Raw genomic sequence first — 15,151 nt, 5'->3', positions numbered from 1 at the left:
ATAAGGGAACAACATGGCAAACAATCGCCACAGGTGTACCCAAACTTACTGCATGAACGGGGGAAAACACATCCAATGCTGTTTTTGACACAATGGAACAGTGGAATGTCACAAATAAAGTCTGAGCTATGAGTTTTGACACTACTGCCTCTAACACTGTTGCCAAAAAAGGAGTGTGCACTCTCCTAGAAGCAAAGACAGGCTGTGATCTTTTATGGCTTGCTTGTCGTCATCACACGTTTGAAATAATGCTTTCAAAAACATTTACACTGTGCTTTGAGCCATAAGCTCTCCTATGATTCTGTTATTCAAAAGATTTAGCAATGTTTGGGATACATTACCAAAAGAGCACTACAATTGTCTTGACTCCAATACTGTGTGGAACAGTTTGCTGAAAACCCTCTTGAGAGTCTTACGACTTCTTTAGCTGGAGAAAAACAAGTTTGCGGTGATTACAATGAGCTAATAGAGCTTTCAATGATTGTTCTGAACAAACCACCTGTGAGGATTCATTGGTGTTCCCTGGGACCAATACTTCATGCTCGATGGATGGAAAAGCTGCTGTATGCTATGAAGATTTTTCTCTTTAGGAGTAATTCACAAGCATTTATGCTAACCAAAAGAGAAGAAAAATAAATCGTTCGCTTTGTTAATTTCAGTGTACTCATATACACCAAGATTTGGATTGAAGTGCTTTTGGCAGCAGATGCACTGATTAATGACTTGCAACTTTGGAAGAGATTAAAATCATATGAAGCCATTGATTCCAAAATTGGTGCAGCAGCAGCAAGGGGTGTCTTAGAGCGTCACTTGTGGTACTTGTCTGATGAGCTAGTTGCCTTTGCCTTGTTTTCCAACAAGCTGTCTTATGGCGAGCGAACTTGTTGTAACTAACGGCATCTGTTGAAACTGGATGATTAAATTTGCAACAGACACTGTTATAACTAACAAAAAACTTTAATTTACACAAAAGAAGGAACACTACAACTTCACACATCTGAAGAGAGAACAAAAAGGGCGGGAAAAAAAAAAGAGGGAGCTCACAGCAAAACGATCGGTGTTGCCACCTATGGACAGATCATGAAAATGTAGAAAATTTATTTTTCCAACACTTTCCCTCATTGAATGATCTGCTGATGTTGAATACCCATTTTTCTACAAAGTAATTCTAGTCTCTGTTTCTGAAGAGGCTTTGTCAGTACGTCAGCCACCTGGAACTCTGTGGTTACTTTCCTTACCATAATGGTTCCATCTGTAACAAGTTCGTGTACAAAAAAAATGTCTCGTTTTAATGTGTTTAGTGCGGCGATGATATTCTGGATTTTGCGCCAGTCTTATTGCAACTTCATTATCAATTTGTAATTCAGGAGGCTCTTTGAGTTCTGTAATATCCCTTAACAGCCGCTTTAGCCATACTATTTCTCGTGCTGCTTCACTTGCAGCCACCACTTCTGCTTCTGTGGTAGATATTGCGACTGAGTTTTGTCTCTGACTGAGCCAAGTGATTGCTCCGCCAGAATAAATGCAGGCAACTCCGGAAGTAGAACGTCCAGTCACCAAATCTCCACCATGATCAGCATCACTATATGCCTCAAGGATGCCCTTCTTATATCCTTTCTTATAAAGTATTCCATAATCAAGTGTACCTTTTAGATAACGGAAAATCCTTTTAACACTTATCCAATTTTCATTATTATAAGTTTCAAGTGATCTTGAAGCAACTCCCACTGCATAACCAATATCAGGGCGTGTACCAACCATCAGGTACATAAGAGCACCTACTGCTTGACGATATGGTTTATCCTCTGTGTGTTCATTATTCTCACAGGAACCTACTTTCCCTGATTTATTGCTTTCATTAATTATTGGCGTTGATACAGGTCTGCAATCTTGCATGCCAAAACGCTCAAGAATTCTTTCAGTATAAGACCTTTGATTTACAAAAATTGATCCGTCACTTTGTCTGTGAATTTCTAAACCTAAGAAATAGGTAGCAGGTCTAGAGACAATCTTGAACTCACCTTTTAATTGCTCTATAAACTCTGCTGATTCTTGAGGATCTGTTGCCACCACTAAACCATCATCTACATATAAGGCTAGCAAAAGTTTATTCGGACCTCTTTTTCTTATGTACAGGCAAGGATCTGCATTACTTCTTTGGAAACCCAATTTCAAAAGATAGTCTCCAAATCTCTTGTTCCAACATCGTGAAGCTTGTTTAAGTCCATAAAGACTTCGTTTTAACTTACAGACTCTATTTGTACTATCACTAAACCCCTCTGGCTGCTCCATGTAAATGTCCTCGTCTATTTTACCATATAGGAAAGCTGTTGAGACATCAAATTGTGTCAGAGACATATTTTCATTTGCTGCAACACTTAAAAGTGCTCTAATTGTTCCTAACTTAGCAACAGGACTGAATGTTTGATCAAAATCCTTTCCTTTTCTCTGAGAGAATCCCTTCGCTACCAGTCTTGCCTTAAACTTGTCTATTGAACCATCTGGATTGGTCTTTGTTTTAAATACCCATTTGCATGGAATTGCTTTTCTTCCATCTGGTAACTCTTCAAGGGTCCATGTCTCATTATCTTTTAAGGATTTTATTTCACAATTCATAGCACTTAACCATTTCTCTCGGTTTTCACAAGTAATTGCCTCTGTATAAGTATTCGGATCTTCAAAAGCATTTGAGATCGCTGACATAACATAGTCATCAAATCTTCTGGGACGTATAAGCTCTGAACGATCCCGTAGAGTCATTTGTTGTGTTGCCTCTTTGCTCTGAACTTCATCTTGGAAACTCAAATCTTCTTTTTCAGCATTCAGATAACTATCGTCTTCTTGTAAGCTATCAGGCTTCATGATTATTTCTGGATGAGGTATATTCAAGTTATCATTTCTAACTATCAAGGATTCTTCTTGAAAAGTGACATCTCTCGAACGAATGAGCTTGTTATTTTCTTTGTCCCAAATGCGATAACCATTATCATTATCATATCCTATCAAGATACCTTTCTGTGCTTTCTTCTCCCATTTTTTTCTTAGTTGTTTGGGTACATGGGCATAGCAGGTACTTCCAATAATTCTCAAGTGTTTAATATTTGGTTTTTTATTAAACCACAGTTCAAATGGCGATTTACCTTCAATACTTGATGGACTTGTTCTATTTAGGATATAGGTTGCAGTATTTACTAACTCAGCCCATAGCTTTTGAGTGAAAGTTTTATTAGTATACATTAAGGACCTTGCTGCCTCGACTATTGTTCTATTTTCACGTTCACAGCAGCCATTCTGTTCTGGAGTATATGGCATAGTCAATCGTTGTCTTATTCCATTTTTCTGTAGAATTTTTCTAACAATAGCATTATCAAATTTTCTGCCATTATCACTCAGAATTTCTTTGACTGTATGTCCAGTAACTTTAACTTCAGTTATCATCTGTTTTAGCTTTTCAGACACTTCAGACTTTTTCTTAATAAAATAGATAAATCGAATTCTTGAAAAATCATCTTTAAATAAAACAAAGTATCTATAACCAGACATAGATGGTTCAAACGGTCCGCATACATCCGTATGTATCAGTTCACCCGGTTTTGTAGCACGTGGACGTGTTCCAAACTTTAATCTATGAGATTTGCCATAAACACATCCTTCACATATTTCATTATCTAAGTGGACTTTAACACCAAGTTCTCACTCTACAATTGTTTTCACATGTCTCTTGTCTTGGTGACCCAGCCTCTCGTGATAAATCTGTAATAAATTTGACTTAGTAACTGCATTTACCTCACATGGCTTACTACATGTTACACTTCTTAAATTAAGCTTAAAAAGACCTCCATGTCGGCTACGTTTACCAGTTATTATTACGTGTCCATCAACTTTTAATTTACATTCTTCAGCCTTTGATATAAATAAACTGGAGTGATGACGATCTTGAGCCGCTAACATTGAAAATAAATTTTTCTTAAGATCCGGTACAAGCCAAACATTACATAATGTAATTTTATTCCATGTATTGTCCACATATGCTTCTACTTCAATTGTTTCTTTACCTATTGCAGATATTTTATCTCCATTAGCTGTGGTAACTGAATGTGGATCTTTGAAGTGCTCAAAATCACAAAACAAATTTCGTTGATAGGTAGTATGACTAGTAGCTCCATTGTCCACATACCAACAGTCTTTATCATTTTCACTAAGTACTATATTCGACATAATTGTCAAGAGAGTCATATTACAATTATTATCTCTACAATATCCCACAGAAAACTCTTTACTTTCTTGTTTAGTTTTACTATCTGCTTTTCTTTTAAAACAATACTTTATTTTATGACCAGATCTGTGACAATAGTGACAAACTCTATCTGAACTAGACTTTCCCGTTGGTTTAGATTTGAACAGCTTCTTACTTGTGTTAGTAACTAAGACCTCCTGATTTTCATTCTCATTGTCCTTACAAACTAAAGCTCTTTCATGCGAGCACAACTGAACAGTTAAATTATCTATAGTACGATCTTTTCTTAAAATAAGAAGCCAGCTTGACTTAAATGAAAAATAGTCGTCAGGTAAAGTATCTAAGACTTTACAAATTAACAATAAATCTGGCAACTTTTCCATTCCTTTGTCTTTTGTCAATTCTACATTCAAATCATTCCAAATGTTTTTTAGTTTTGATAAATGGCTGGCCATATCATCTCCAACTTGACGTTTATAACCAAAAAATCTCATACAAAGATCGTAAGCCTTGTCCTCACAGACGCCTTCAAATAATCTATGCAATTCTAACCAGACGCCTCGTGCTGTCGTAAAACGCATGACTTTCTTTAAGGTTTCTTCAGACAAATTGCAAGTTAGAACTAACAAGGCACTACTGTCGTAATTAGTAAAATTTAATAGTTCTTTCTCATACCTTGTTCTTTCTTCCTTTGAAGCGTCGGAATCTAATTCTTCCGGTTTCGAAATTTTTCCTTCAACAACGTCCATTGCACCAGGAATACTCCTTAACACGATGCAAATTTTATATTTCCAAGTCGACCAGTTAGACTTGCCTTCTAAATATCCAATGTGAAGTCTAGAAAGTTTCATCGCACAGTTAAAGCGATCTGGGCCCATAACCTGTTGAAACTGGATGATTAAATTTGCAACAGACACTGTTATAACTAACAAAAAACTTTAATTTACACAAAAGAAGGAACACTACAACTTCACACATCTGAAGAGAGAACAAAAAGGGCGGAAAAAAAAAGAGGGAGCTCACAGCAAAACGATCGGTGTTGCCACCTATGGACAGATCATGAAAATGTAGAAAATTTATTTTTCCAACAGCATCGACAAGATTAGTCATTCTGTCATCCACCCTAGTTTCTCCATTGGAGAAGACACTAATACCCCCAGCAACGCAAATAACTTAATTAATATTTATACGGACGGTTCCAAAGCCAACGAGATTGTCGGGTGTGCTTTCGCCGCCTACAAAAGCCAGCAGTGTGTACATCAAATGCGTAGGAGACCTCCACACTAACTGTACGAATAACCAGGCAGAGTCTTTGGCCATCCTTTATGCTCTGCGCTGGATTCAGGAAAACTTCCACCCTTTACGCATCAGGTCCTACAATATTTACAGTGATAGCAAGACGGCCCTTCAACAAATCACTAAACTTAATAGCACGCTCCCTATTGTAAACAACAGTATTTAAATTATTTTTAACTTAAAAGAACAACGTTAATGTCTCCTTCCATTGGGTTAAGGGGCACTCTGGTAACCCAGGCAATGAGAGGGCTGACCTCCTTGCCCGCAGTGTCCCTAACTCCAATTGTATCATTTCTTACAACAGGCTCAGTGCTACTTTTATCAAAAATAAGCTGAACAACATCATTAGGAGCATCTGGCAGCAAAGGTGGGACAATAGTGATACCGGGAGGCTAACCCATAGCTTTTTCCCAAACATTCCCGACCGGCACACGAAGCCTCAGTACAGCACATCCTTCCAACTGACTCAGTTAATAACTGGTCACGGGAATCTGAGAACCTACCTAAAAAGGTTCCTTGGGAAAACTGATGGACTCTGTGAGTGCAGCCTTAGGGAAGAAGAGGATCCTCACCATATAATATATCACTGCCCACGGTTTGTCGAACAGCGAAAAACCCTGAAGAACAAAGTGACCAGCAGCGGGGATCATTGGCCCTGCAACCTTAGTGCCTTCAGTAACAAGAGCAATTTTATTGCTCTTAAAAACTTTGCTAAGGACATAAAAATTTTGGACTAGACCAGTTTTTCAACAATGTCAGTGTTTCCTTTTCCACTTTAAGGACTCTATTCTCCCAAGTGTGTCCGGCGGTCGTATTCGAAGTACCTGGACTTCTGTACTCCTGACACAGCATTGCTAAATTAGCTCCTGTAAATATTGCTCATCTATACATCTGTTGTGATTTTACTTGTTTAAATTCTAATTTTAGTTTTAAGTTCATTATAAAAATTTAACTTTGATTTTGTATTCTATTTTGCAGTTATGTATTCTCTATGTATTTGTCTCCTTTCGCCTGTACAGTCTACTCTCCACGTGAATTTACTGTATATAATGTTTATTCTTATGTATTCTCCTTCTCACCGCATGTCTAGTTCCTCATTGTGTTTACACTATTGTCGGTCCTTTTACCCATACCTGTACAGCTTGTTTTCTTCAATGTATCACTATTTGTATTATTTGTTTTACTTTAATAAATGCGATGCGACGCCCATGGCTCCCATGAGCCAAAGGTTACTTCCTTCACACTATCCTATCCTCCTTTATTTCACCTTACTCTAACCCCTTCATTAACTTTACTCCTTCTTTCCATTTCTCTCTCCAGGCTATACCATTGTGTTCGGCCTGTATCTTTGTTCCCAGTGTTCCCAGTGTCTTATGGCGAGAAAATGGCCATTGTTCAAAGAATGGATATTGCCAGCGGTTTTCATTTAGTATGAGGTGACTCTGCTAAACTATCCACGGAAGCCACATTAGAAGGCTTTTCATTACTAAGAATGCTGAAAATGCTCTCAGTTCTATATATCAAGGACTCTTTCTTGCAATTACCTCCTGAGACTTGGGGTGACAATGTTGATTACCATCAAGGCAAAAGTTGCATAAGAAATTTGCATGTGGTTAACGACACTGTGGAGAGGGATGTAAAACTATTTGAAGATTACAATACGATACTCACTAAGAATGAGGAAGAAAAACAAGTTTTACTTCATGTCATTGAACAGAACATAAAGATTCTTTCTACTAAAACATCCAAAAAAGTGCTAACAAACTTAGTTTTAGGTTGAGAAAAAAAGAACTGTAATTAATATTATTTTAAGTATTGCTTTGTTTATAACATTTTGTGTGTGTTTAAATACTATATTTGAATAAAAAACTTACTTTTGATACATAGGATATTAAGAAAAAAACGTAAACTAACTAGTTCTTTTTAAGGATTTTTTCATAAAATTCAGATACTTCAAAGTCGATGAGCACCCCCTGGTATATAAGATAGGGGGCTGAAATTTTGAACACATAATAGGAATGATAGGTGTAACAAAACAAGGGGGTGGCGTGACTTCCACTTGAAATTTTTTTTTTTTTTTCGCTATTTAAGCATGGACCACCCTAATGTACACATACATATACTATATGTATGTGTGTGACTATCAGAATTCATAAAACACGTTTCTTAAGTTTCTAGGACCAGTCATACTCTGACTTTCATAAACAGATTGCAATATTTTCAATCTGATAGTACATTTTTTCTGGTTTAAGATTTCCATTAATGATAGAAGGAAACTGTCAGAGAGAAAAGATGTTTAAACAAGTTCAATTCATCTTTGGAATGGAAATCTCATTATATTCTTTTTCTTCTTTCTTTTGCAGTTATTTGAGCAATTTTGGAGAAGAATGAGAGTGAGATAAACTACTAAAGCTTTTGTCTGATTTGCTTATCCTCATCATCATTACATAATTTTCATTGTTTGTGTAATATCGTGAAATGGTAATTGGTTCGTTTCAGTTGTCGTTTAGTTGCTCATTAATTGTAGTTCATTCTGAAATTTGTTCTAGATTATCCTTATGCTTTCTTCTTTCTTTCTTCCTTTTCTTCTCTTAATTCTTCGACATTCTTCATGGGAAAGTTGAAAGATTTCTTCTCTTTGGCTTCCATATGACATAGTTTTTGTAAATTTCTAAAATTCTTTTATTTTTCCAGTCATTATGTGGCAGTACGCCATGCCTGTGTACATAGGGGTTAGATATAAGTTTGATATTAATCTCGATCCTTTGTTTTCCATTTTTACTATCTCTAGAACTTTCTCATTCATTCTTTCTCTACGGGTGGGGCAACCTCATTCCAAGAACTAAAGGGGGAAACAAAAGAAAGAAAAGCCCCGAGGGCATCAGTAAATGAAAAAGGGACATTCTTGTGCTAGCGTTCGGTGGGAGCAGACTGTGAAAGAAGAAGGTCAAGATCATCAATCAGTGGGACAAAGAGACCTTAAGTTGTCTGCAAGAAGATGAATGAAATAGACTGACGATAAAATCAAGGGATTTCTGATAATACTTTGGGATTATCAGGTCGGAGATAGAGAGGACAGTGAAAAGCGAATTGAGCGCAATTCCCTGTTTTAGAAGAGTGAAGATCCACGGAAAACCCGGGTACTCCACCAAATCTTTTTCTTTTATTCTTCTTACTCCTTCTCTCATCCTTTCCTCCTCTTTTTGTTTAGTTTGTAAGTTAGTTTAAGATACAGCTGACCCTTGATAATCCGACAGGTATGGGACCAAAGGGGTATCGGATTACCGAAAGTGATTACATATTTGGCATTGTTTTGCTAGCAGTAGCTTACAATATTCCTACATTCTATGAGTAAAATGCTGCCTAGGTTAATATGAAAATGAAACACCCATTTCGGTTAACTAAAACATGTTTATTAAAAGAAATATGGAAGCCAATAAATGTAGTACATACAGTATGTATAGGCATAAATAATACAGTACATACAGAACTGCTCACGGAAAACACAAGAAATGTGTGTCATCGTGTAAGAATTGGGTGGGGAGATTCATGTCACGACATCCTTCTGTGCAAGCAGACACATAACGGGACGGGACTATGGTGACCTTGACGGGAGGTGCGTCGGGCTACTGAGCATGTCAGATTACAAAATCCTTGGATTATCAAGGGTCAGCTGTAGTTTAAGTTAGTTATAATATTTCGGGAAAATACCTAAACATAAAATCATTGTCGCGAACACATGTTACCCTCCTTTGTTTTCACAAAGATACATCGTAGCAATTTTGTGTATATTGGAATTGCCTAGTTGGGATCCTAAAGAATCGAGTGTATATAGAACCGTGTGAACTGTTAATAAAATATTTTATTGTGTACAACTTCGCCTTGTATTGTTTGTCTGCGTGCTCACAACAATTATAACATAACATGGAAAAGTATTGGAATCGTGCCAAGCTTGACTTTTCCAGGCTGCATATCTTGATGTCTTGCGGTCCCCTAAACCCCCAAAAAATAAATAAATGAAAAACTTACAGGTGTGTGTGTGTGTGTTGGTGGCATATGTTTCATTTATTATCTTAGGATGGGGTAAAATTAAGAAACTTGTATATTGAAAATTTGGCACAATAACTCGTATATAAGGGACACTGATGCTATTAAATTTTGAAGTATGCAACTCGAGGGGGCTGGACTTAATGATAATTTTACTGGTTATCGGCATTTAAATATTTTTAAAAACTCATCTCTACCCTCAAAATTAAGCCTTTTTAGTCTTTTTATAATAATAATACAAAAGTTATTTTGTAATAACATCTTGAAATGGATGTCACCACACATGATTTTAACTCTGAGCTAATGTCACTGTGTTTTTTTAAATGTATATTTTTATCATAGTTCAACAAAATTACTCTTTTTAAGCTTATTTTTATTACTCAAATTATATATTGTAGTATAATTGAAAATTATCGGACTCTTAATGGTCTCCTTGCCTCCGTTTGAATGCTGGGAAGATCTAGCAAGAAACCTTGCCAGATTTTTAAAAACTTTTTCTATTCGATAACACAGTTATAATTTTCCAGCAACTATCAGTTTTATTTGGTAATTGGTCTTAAATTTATTAAGTTATTTACGAATTTTTAAATATTTTTGTATCATTTAGGTATCTTGCCACGACACATTTTGAAGCTACCGCGGCAAGATCAGCTTTTCCATGTTTTGACGAACCCGCGATGAAAGCTAAATTTCAGCTAAAAATGGTGCATGATTTTGTGCATTCCGCTTATTTTAATTCAAAATGGATTACAACTGTGCCTTATGAAAACAATTTGAATCTATCGTTATTTGAAGAAACAGTACAAATGAGCACTTATCTAGTTGCATTTGTTGTTTGTGACTTTAAGCAGCTAATGACAAGAAAAGAAGGAATTGAAGTAAGGTTTTCGTTAATTGCACAGTATCATTATAAATTCTAATAACTAATGTTTTTATTTAATTATTTTTAGGTTAGAGTATTGGCTCCGGAAGAACAAATAAATCAAGCTTATTTTGCTTTGGATGCTGCAGCCAAAATTTTAATTTACTATCAAAAATTTTTTAATATCAGCTATCCATTACCAAAATTAGGTTTGTTTTATTAATACTTTAATATAATTTATTTAACTCTACCTGCTCTGTGGGTATTAAAAAGGATTTTATAGCAAGCCCATTATGGATTTTGCCAGGCCCACAATGGGGAGGGACTGGGCTCGATGTATCTGGATGGGGCTCTCAAAATTTCTGGGGTTTTTTGACCCATTTGGATTCTATCTTGGGTCCCCAGAGTGGTAGGCTGCTCTTAATTTCTTGACCATCCTATAATTTATCTATAAAATAGAAGTTTATTTTATTAACATATAAATGAAACTTTTATAGTAATTAATGTTTACACAGGTCTTTAAAGTGAGATTTTTATATGCAATCATTGGATGGGATTGGGAAGGGGTTCACCAGGAAAATTTGGAATAAAACAAAGTATGCTAGATTGAAAATTAGTGGAATAAATATTATTAAAATTAAAATATAATATGATTGAGGTGGTAAAGGTAAAAATTATGGGTTAAATATGGAAATATGCCAACAACAGCAACCAATGAGTCTTTTCTATGGCAAAAAATGCAAATAAAGATAACTGTAATAGCAAACAGTGCATATAAACTGCAGCAGAATCCAACAGAAAATAGTGTAGTTAAGGTCAGGCCTGTCTTTAGATGTGGGCCTACCGGGCCTGGGCCCAGGGGCCTCCAGACATTGGGGTCTCCTAACATTTGAGATCTCGAAAATATGCAAAATTGAATAGAGCAACAGGTAATAAACATATTATAAACAGTAAACAATCAAAAGAAATGTTTGATAAATTTTATTAAACATAAATATAACAATATGTTTAGTAGAGAAAGCTAATTGAAAAAATTTAAGAACATTACAAATTCCTTAAGGGGGCCTCCAAGCTTTTCTTGGCCCAGGGCCTTGCATGTACCAAAGATGGGCCTGGTTAAGGTTCTTTACCAAGAGGCAATTTGAGGCCCTAAAATACCATGAAGTAAACCTGTTAAGGATCCTGTATAACAAATTATCATTCAGCACTACAAAAATGTGGAGTTGAAATGTACAGTTGCATCTGCCATCCACTTGACACAGTCAACAGTCCACGATATACTTCTATACTCATCAAATACAAGTTAACCAGAACTAGTAGTCCTTTAAAGACAAAGTGTGGCAGACAACAGATACTCAGCCCATGTGAATGCTATATCTTTCATTACCACATTTAGACAAACTGGTATATAATAACTGGAATCTAATACAATGAATGAGAGATACACTCTAAAAAAGTCTGTCTCTGAGATGTCAATTTGCAGATATATTTGCTAAATAAACTATAGTTTCTGTATGGCTAAATACAAGCTCTACCTCAGTGCTTATGTAAAGAGAATATATTTAGTGTGAGCTTGTGTGCATTTGAGTCTGACCATACATTACTGAAAGCAAGTACTATGATCTGATATGTTCAAGTTTCACTTTTAAGTATGGTGAAATTGCCAAAAATGTTATTCATTCTAAGGACAAAGAAAATAATCTTTCCTATTATATATGTAAAGTGCAAAAGCCACAGTTTTTAATGATTTAGGGCTATGTGAACACTAATTGCATTGGCACTTTATTCTTTTGTGACAACACCATTAAAATTCAAGACTATTGTCCAAGTGCTTAGAGCAATATCTGCACCCTTTATGACAGAAATTATACATAAAAAACTTACACACAAACTGGAACTGTATACTAATCAAAACACTAACACTTAAATGCTAATTCCAGCATATAATCTTTAATGTTCCAAACATTTTCGGCCGTCTTTCAGAGGCCCTCGTCAGGAAAGAATGCAAAAACAGAAAAAACAGTTCTATCATTTGAAAAGCCTTAGCTTTCGAAGATCACTTGAAGCTAGAATACAGGACCACAAATATGATGTGTCCAAGGAGAAATATAATACTGCACTAGCCCAGTATGCTGCTGAACCCGGGTTTCTCTTTGTTGGGATGAAGCTACTCTTTTACACAGAGCTTTTGACCGACACAAGTTACGTTTGTTGGAGGCTCTTGAAATTTATATAGCAGGCATGAAAGGAGGTGGTATTAACTCCGAGTATATTCTGGTTCCACAATCATGGAAGTATTATTTACAATGCCACAAAGCATAATGATAATTTTTGACATCCTTAATACGTTAAAACATCTGGCTAACTTTTACAATGCCATATATGGTATTATTAATAATTTATTTATAGCTTTATTTAAAAAATAATTTATTTATATGTTGTAATACATAACAATCTTTGTTTTGAACATCGTTTGAATGTGTGGTGGTACACCATTATATTTTTTGTGTATATATAGATCATTAATATGTGTATATATTTTCCTTTCCTTCCTTCCTTGTTCTTGGTTCTTTTGTATATAACTTCCTAGAAACTTCTCCATAGTGTGGGTGGTGAGTGACCTAGTTAGGGGATGAAAGGAAGGGGTAGTCCTGAGGGCAAAAGAAAAGACATGTGAGTCCACTTTTTGCTGGGACATTGAAGAGAGAAGACACGTCTGAGTGTTCTCCAGGTCGTTTTGGCATCGGCTGGAGAGAAAGAGCGACAGAAAGTTAAGACTAGCAATCAAGAAGGACCAAATATCTCTATATAAGGACCTTTGGAAAGTTATAGAAAGTTTTTTTATTTAATTCTACTTACATCTCCCCCACCATCTAAAAAAATATAATTCTACAATTCTACTACTACCACCTCAGGATAGTCAACTATCTTGTGTACCCATTTATACATAGCAGTATAGATCTACCTGTCCTATTGTCTATCTTTTCTTTCTTTTAGTGTAAGTAGTTTTTAAGTTTTTATATAAGTCATCTTTGTACCGTGGTGAATATTTTCGGTTGACCTTTTTGTCATGAGGTTTGTGTTAACTGTTCTGCCTATGTATCTGATAAAGATTTTTTGTACACGAATACGAACGAGGAGTGTTGGAATCCGAAAGAATCCTGCTAAGTGTAAATACAGGTAAAATGAAGAATGTTTCTTATTGTAATATATGCATATCTCTTTGTTGGATAAAACTCACCACGTGCTTATGACTACAAACATTTAAAAAAATTGGAACACAGCTATGTTCGAAAGCTAAAGCTTTCCAAATGACAGAACTGTTTTTTCTGTTTTTGCATTCTTTCCTGATGAGGGCCTCTGAAAGATGGTCAAAAATGTTTGAAACATTAAAGATTATATGCTGGAATTAGCATTTAGGTGTTAGTGTTTTGATTATGACAGATTTCTTTGTGCAACATCCTAGTGTATTTTATGACAATAAAAGAACACTGCATTTGGCTTAAATTACAAAACTGACCTGGAGGCAAGCATATCCATGTGCCCTTTGGCCTGGGAATAGTCCAAACTTATTACCTGTTGCTGATGATTGGTGCCAAATGAAATGGAAGATGTACTAACAGAAGGACTGCTTTGACATTTATACACAAATTTGGCTAAGGAATGGGCTAAAATTCTGGCACATGGTTATGCAATTTAATCATCTCAGTACCTCAACAACTGTCCAGTGATTTTATGATTTTTGTTGTATGTTTCATAAATTTTAGCCAGGTTGCTGTGATATGCACTAGCAAGGGTAAATCTCTGTTACGATGTGAAGAGTACAGATTATGTGAATTTAACAGGACTTGAAGCATATTTTATGTCACTAATTCATGCTCTTTTTAAAAATGCCAGAGTCCTGTTCAAGTAATGCACAGTTCCCAGCCAAGATTAAAGAATTATAATTTGATCTTAAATGACTTCTTGTATCAGACTTAAAAATATAAGCAAATATTATTAATGCTCCTTGCACTTTCTATTAATTAATATTACAATTTTTGTGTCATCACATACAAATGTTCTGTAGGGCTTATCATACTGAGACAATTTACTACAAGTTTATTAATCAATAATATACACTTTTAAATTACATTAACATATTAATTGACATTAACATGAATCTAAAATGCATTTTAGCCTTATTTGGTTCCTTTTCAGTTAGACATTATTTGGTGATTAAACTTTAAGTACATTTTTCTATAAGTTTAATCACCAAATAATGTATCACTGAAGAGGGACCAAATAGAGCTCAAAATGCATTTTGGACTTGTGGTAATGTGATTATTATGTTAACATAATTTAAGTGTATATTATTGATTAATAAATAATAAACTCCTCATAGTAAATTGTGCCAGTGTGATAAGCCCTACAGAATGTTTGTATGTGATAGCACAAAAATTGTAATATAAGCAGGTAAATTTATTATTTTCTTTGTAAGGGATATAATAAAAAAATTTTTTAACAGTTATGTTTATAAAATACAGCATCTTTCAAAAAAAATTCTATCATATTAAATTATTGTGATTATGTTAATTATTATCTAAGAATGTTGTAATGTAATTAAAACATTGGAAAACCATCCAAGTTTCATATTTGCCCATTACAATTTCTCAATACGTGCACCTCTTGTTGCACAAGGTGCATCCAGCTGATTAACTCAAATTTTT

The 15,151-nt window shown here is 35.2% G+C and overlaps 1 protein-coding gene across 1 annotated transcript in view; it reads left to right on the top strand.

Annotated features, from left to right (window-relative positions):
• LOC136984871 (endoplasmic reticulum aminopeptidase 1-like) overlaps positions 1-15,151 on the top strand; it is a 73,900-nt gene that overhangs the window by 31,860 nt on the left and 26,889 nt on the right. Inside the window, exons 3-4 of the mRNA XM_067282012.1 lie at positions 10,188-10,458; positions 10,531-10,651. Of these exons, the coding sequence (XP_067138113.1) occupies positions 10,188-10,458; positions 10,531-10,651 (392 nt within the window). The remainder of the gene's footprint in view (positions 1-10,187; positions 10,459-10,530; positions 10,652-15,151) is intronic.

Source organism: Centruroides vittatus, unplaced genomic scaffold, assembly GCF_030686945.1.
Source record: "Centruroides vittatus isolate TY-2023 unplaced genomic scaffold, ASM3068694v2 contig_120, whole genome shotgun sequence".
In the NCBI taxonomy this organism is placed as follows: domain Eukaryota; kingdom Metazoa; phylum Arthropoda; class Arachnida; order Scorpiones; family Buthidae; genus Centruroides; species Centruroides vittatus.
The sequence above is the reverse complement of the archived record's forward strand: the minus strand, read 5'-3'. Positions and strand labels throughout refer to the sequence as shown.